Source organism: Monopterus albus, unplaced genomic scaffold, assembly GCF_001952655.1.
Source record: "Monopterus albus unplaced genomic scaffold, M_albus_1.0 scaffold194.1, whole genome shotgun sequence".
NCBI classification, from domain to species: Eukaryota; Metazoa; Chordata; class Actinopteri; order Synbranchiformes; family Synbranchidae; genus Monopterus; species Monopterus albus.
In genome coordinates this window covers 108359-114205 of record NW_018128074.1, presented here as the reverse complement: position 1 = coordinate 114205, position 5847 = coordinate 108359, and the positions used below count along the sequence as shown (strand labels likewise).

Here is a 5847-nt window from a genome sequence, read left to right as displayed (position 1 = left end):
CAGAAAAGTGTACACAACCACAGTAACCCTCTACAACCTAGTGATATTACAGCTAAAACTAAAGGTGTGAATGAACTTGAATCAAATGAAGAACGAGTGCACTGACAGCATTCACATATTCTCAGCTACTGTACGACAACATATTTACATAAAGTCTGAAGACGTATTCCACACCTACAGAAAAAAACCCCACTCTTATTGCTAAATGCAATAGCTGTAATTCCAATGTCATCTAGAGGTGGTCCTATAATTAGATCACAACTTTAAATATTCATCATTGGTTATAAACCTGTGATCATATGTTAATTTTCATCTTAAGAAAATAAATAAAATATCAAAACTGTATCAACAGCAAGAAAAAGGACAATGTATAAAACATTTAAATAAAGACTAACACAGCCGTGAAGCTAACAAAGAACTTGTAAGTGCTTGTAGCATAATTACACTCAGTTTCAAAATAAAGGAAAATCTCTTCCTCAATTTATATGAAAGGTTTTTCAAAATAAAAAGCAAATGATTTTTTTTTTTATGTTTACTGGTTGTGGCCAATCCATGAATTCTAATATGTGCTGAGCTTCTGAGTTTTATGAAAAAGACCTGGCTACCCTTCGTAGACAACCGACAATGTCTTCGTTCTATAAAACCCAACATCTTCAGATTATTATATGAGATTAGAGATTATGTCTGCATCACTCACACTAATAAAGCAGTGTGATGTCAGCGTCATGCTTTCAGAATAATCATATTGTAGGTAAACAAGCAGTCCACCTGCACTTGTGACTTCAGGTCAAGTAATTCTGCCAAAAATTAACAGCTGAGCCTGGAACATGAATTAAAAATCTGTTTCTAACAGTAAGTGTGGCAACTTACATCGTCAGTCTAAAAATAAATTTTTTTTTACACCATATACACTTTTTAAATAAGACAGCAGAGTGCTCCAGTTTAGGGGCGACCGAATAATAATTTAAAAAAAAAAAGTTTTACATCATCTCATTAAACAATATACTTTAACTGAAAAAGCATTGGTAAAATTTGAGCCAACATTTAAAGATTTAAAAAAGCGTGGAGAATAATTTGAGGTGAAAGGCTTCCTGATTGACACCGACGTCAGTTTTAGTCTCAAATTCCTTCACGTGAGCCCCTCCCACAGTGCACAGAGAGAGGATGGGGGTGGGGCACAAAGGTCATTTTGAGAACTCTGCAGTGTGGCCAAAGGCTTTTGGAATGGTGGGTTCTTCTGAAGGTGTGCAGGCAGAGTGGACAGGTGCCAAGGAAAAGTGAGGATCCTGGTATGTCGGGGGCAAATGAGCAGATTTGGTGGGTTGCGGAGGTGCCGGCTGAGGCTCCCGGGGAGGTGTTGCTGGCCTCTGGAACTCTGGTTCTTCAGTCTTGGCCACCCCACCTTGAATGCCGTCACCTGGCGGTCTAACGCAGGGCGTTACATCAGGCCTGGCAGGGGAGGAAAAAGAGACTCGGCCTGAGGTGGGGCTGAGATCACTGGGTTGCTGCTCCTCCTCCTCGGCCTCAGGATGGTACCGTTTGAGGCGGATGTGCCAGGCCAGGCTGCAAACCGCAGACACCGTCTTGAACTGGTGAATGACGTTCCTTGGGATGAAGTAAATGTCGTCGTCACACAGCTGGACACGGACGTAGCGGATGCCTTCCCTCCTCAGCTGGTTGAGCTTGGCGTCGTCCACCCACTGGACACACTAGATACACAGCGGTTCCATGTTAAAACTTTAGCAGTATATAGTATGCCATCTGTGGTACAATGACCAAACAAATCACACATCCCACTGATATACAAAAAGTCCCGTTCTCACCTGAGACACTGGGGGCTCATAGAGGTCCAGCTGCAGTCTCTGGACAACTTCGTTGAAGTCCCCAGCATGGAAACACACCACATCTTTGGTTATCCGAGGTCGGTTATTCCTGTAAGAGATTGCCAAGATGCTGATGTTGTAACTGCAAACATTAATGCTTATTATTATAGCTACTCTGCCTAATCCCTTTTTAGCCACTGGAAGGTCTAGTGAGACGCAAATCAAACTGACACCACTGGCGTCTCCTAACTGCCTTTTCCCCTCCGTCACATCCTGTCTCCTAACTGCGACATGAACCCCAGGTCGCTGGTTGTGACAAACTGTAGCCTCCAGTCTGAAGCTAGCGTTAGCAGACTGAGTACATCCGGCAGTCCAGTAGAGCACTCCGGTTACTGCTAATGTGACAACAAGCACTAATGTTACACAAAGCTCAAATTACTCCCAAATTAAAATAGTATTATTTCAATACAAAGACAAAATCATGACCATGCTAGGTGGCTAATGTTACCAAAACAAACACATTAGCTTTAGATGCTAACACATCCAGGAGGAAGAACATCACAATAAATCTGAATAAAGTCCTTTGGCTGTTTTTAACACTGTCCATCTCAGATTATTATAGCTACTCTGCCTAATCCCTTTTTAGCCACTGGAAGGTCTAGTGAGACTCAAATCAAACTGACACCACTGGCGTCTCCTAACTGCCCTTTCCCCTCCGTCACATCCTGTCTCCTAACTGCGACATGAACCCCGGGCCGCTGGTTGTGACAAACTGTAGCCTGCTGAGAGCTCCTCCACGACTCGCTGCTTGAAATGACTATTCATAGTTCAAAAACACTTACAACCTTCATTAAGTGGCAGGCAGGTTTAATTTACAAACAGCAGTTTGAAAACAAGGTTTAGAAAAGCTGGAACAACAACAGAGAGGCTGTAGACGGCAATGTCATGGAGGGATGTAGTATAGCAAAGAGACACCACCATAATAATGTGTAGAATTTTAGTAAATGCACATTTAATCAATATCTTTATTAAAGCAAAAGCACTCACCATTCTCCAAACTGCACTGCCTTCAGCACCCCCACAGCGGCAGTGCTCTGCCAGTCAAAGCTCTGGCCTACGTGGTCAGCATGGGCCTTAGTCCGGTCCTCAAACAGAACTTCTCTGGGCTCGCTGGCTCTCGGCAGGTAGTGCAGATTTTTTATCTCATTCATAGACCTGGACACAAAAAAGTGAGGGAGGAGGGTTAATGAGACAGGCAAAGTCTGATATGTATTAATCTGCACAACAATCATTTATTTATCTTTTTGACCTGGAACTGTTGTCATGCATTTCCTTTTAATTTGGGGTTGTACCTGCGTCGTTTGAAAGGAGACTTGGGCATGTCAGCAGTGGGGACCATTTGTTCTCCTGGTCGCACCCACATGATGGGCCCATCGTCACTCTGAGAGCGACAGTCCAGCTTCAGACTGGACAGGCTTCCCCACGGCAGGGTCATCTGTTGTCACACACACACACACACACACACACACACAGCTGTGAGATTAAGCTTCAACATGTTCAAGGGATGTTTTAAATCAGATGTTTGTGGCATTAACATTATCAAAGGTATGACAGATTGAGCAGATGTTACATCAATAAAAAATGAACAATGGAGTTATAACAGTGTGTGACCTGAGAACAACATACTGTATTCAGCATAACAGTGTGAAGTTAGCCTGGATCTAGAGTTTTGGTCCTATCAGGTGGCTTCATCAGGCCTGAGTGAGCTAGTTAGACTGAAAAATGGTTCCATAGTACAGCCTTTAGATCTTCCTCTTACCTTGAGGAAGGGCGACTCTTCCAGCATGTCAAGGAACTCTGGGAAGTAGTCCCCGACTTCCTCGTCCACGGCTCCCACCAAGCTGATTTGCCTCATGGGTCCGGCCCGGTATGTTCCTGAACAGTAAGTCCGGCTCACCTGCAGCAGGACACAAGAAACGGCATACGTTACTCAGTGCCTCACACTCCACATGCATTATAGACAGTATTCTACTAATTGTGTTAGTACTGTTTTGCAGTTTGTTAAAAGAATAATTAGAATTATTTTTAATACACATACAGTACCAGCTGCATTGACTATAGTCACATTCATCATGTTCCCAGTAAAAACACAACATATGTCAGTGGGAAACGGCCCTCATCACCTGTTCAACTGTTACAGTACAGCATCTACATGACATCACTGCTAATGTCTTACTGGAACGTCCTTGAGATCTACTGTCATCTGTGTTCTAATTTGAGCCAAACTAAATAACTGCTCTAGCAAGCAGCATGTGACCTACCACGTTACAATGTCACCGCTGTCCGACATAGTTCTTTAAGCTATAGATAGAATACGAACTCATGCCACAGCGGCTGTGGAGAGGCTGCGCCAGCACATCATGCCTAACAGATGTATTTCCTCTGTGATGAGGATCCCTCTCATCACCTGGCAGCAAGTGTGGCCTCACCCCAGTACTGAGCAATACGCAGTCACACTGATGGGCTCCGTACAGAGGAGACTAAAGACCACAGCCTCAGAGTTTCACTCTCTTATGTAGTTTTTTTTTTTTTTTTTAAATATGTCCAACCACATGGATCTGCAAAACATTATTATCCTGGTGTGTGAACACTGCTTTTAATTAAAGCCGATTCATTTGTTTTATATAATAAAAAGCTAGCCAAAATTCATATTTCTTAACTTTACATTTCCTCTTCTAAAAAGTCTGTCATGCTTCCACCTCAGATGACAAGCCTGTGATCGAAGGCTTCCTGTTCCATGGTGCAGTGACCCAATCAAATTTAACTGCTTACAATATGTTATGAAATGATTTGCTGATTAATTAGTTGAATGACAAAAAATTCTATGGTTTCAATTTTAAAAATAATTGATTAAGTTATTGTCTTAGTTGAAATCATTAGGCAAAAATCCAGCCTGTATTTTTCTGACTGTTGGTTAAACAAAACAAGGAATATGAATATGTCAGTTTGGGCTCTGGTAAATAGAAACGAGCAATTTTCTGACATTTACAGACTAAATATTCAATTAGTAGAGAAATTATTTTAATCGACAGTGTAAAGACATTATTGGTGACAGTCCCAGTTCAGCCAAATTCAAAAAGAAACTCAGCTGATCAAGAACAGCAGCAAAGGACCACTGATCAGACGCTATGACCTATGAATTAGACCGTGCTAAAAATGTAGGATTTTGTTAAATGCTCTGTTCAAACACAGGACGACCACGTACCTGAGAGTGAAAGTTGGCAATAGTGGTGGTCTCGATGTCTTTCTTGCCCATTATCTCCATTTTCACTGGCGTATTGGGGAAGTTGAAGGCAAAGTAGTCCAGGAAGTCAGGTAGGTAGGTGGCTGCATTGTGCACCACTGTCAAAGCATAGGAGGCCGCACCTCTAGGCTTTTCAGCAAAAGCCAACTCCAGGAACTCCTGTGCAAAGCACTCCATCTCAGCTGGACTGAGACAGGCTAACTCGTCAGCATATGCATGCAGAACTGACCCCCCACCATTGGCTTGCCTTTCCTCGTGCATGAAGCGTCCATACCAGGTGCCTGTCTGGAGGCAGGAGCTGCGGATGTAGTGATCTTGGTGAGAGAGGAAGGGGACTTGACCCAGTTTGAGAGTGTGGAGGTAGGGCTGCAGGCTGTCGACAGCACTTCTGTCCGACTGGCGACTGCCTTTGTGCTTCATGGTGCTAGGCAGAGTCGGATCAGGGTGAACAGGCAGAGTGAGATCCGCTCCAAGTCCTGCACACACTGTCTGTACTGCTTTGTTGTGCATGTATCGGACCTTCTTGGCACTGTGCTCATCCTCACGGTGCTTCTTCTTCTTCTTTTTCTTCTTAAGGAGATACTCCTCCAGAGTTAGAGACTTGATATTCTCATTGTGAGGCCTTGGCTCTGCAAATATAGGAATAAATACAGGTCAGAGAAGCAAGGTGCAGTGCATGCAGAGAGCAGAGAGGAGGCCATGTTTTGCTCTGTGACCCTG

The 5847-nt window shown here is 43.4% G+C and overlaps 1 protein-coding gene across 1 annotated transcript in view; it reads right to left on the bottom strand.

Annotated features, from left to right (window-relative positions):
* Positions 1-6: 6 nt before the first annotated feature.
* Positions 7-5847, bottom strand: part of rsbn1 (round spermatid basic protein 1) — a 6910-nt gene continuing 1069 nt past the window's right edge. The window contains exons 2-7 of the mRNA XM_020617824.1: positions 5089-5756; positions 3643-3780; positions 3176-3318; positions 2871-3038; positions 1824-1932; positions 7-1709 (exon numbers count right to left, since the gene is read on the bottom strand). Of these exons, the coding sequence (XP_020473480.1) occupies positions 1185-1709; positions 1824-1932; positions 2871-3038; positions 3176-3318; positions 3643-3780; positions 5089-5756 (1751 nt within the window). The 3' untranslated portion in view covers positions 7-1184. The remainder of the gene's footprint in view (positions 1710-1823; positions 1933-2870; positions 3039-3175; positions 3319-3642; positions 3781-5088; positions 5757-5847) is intronic.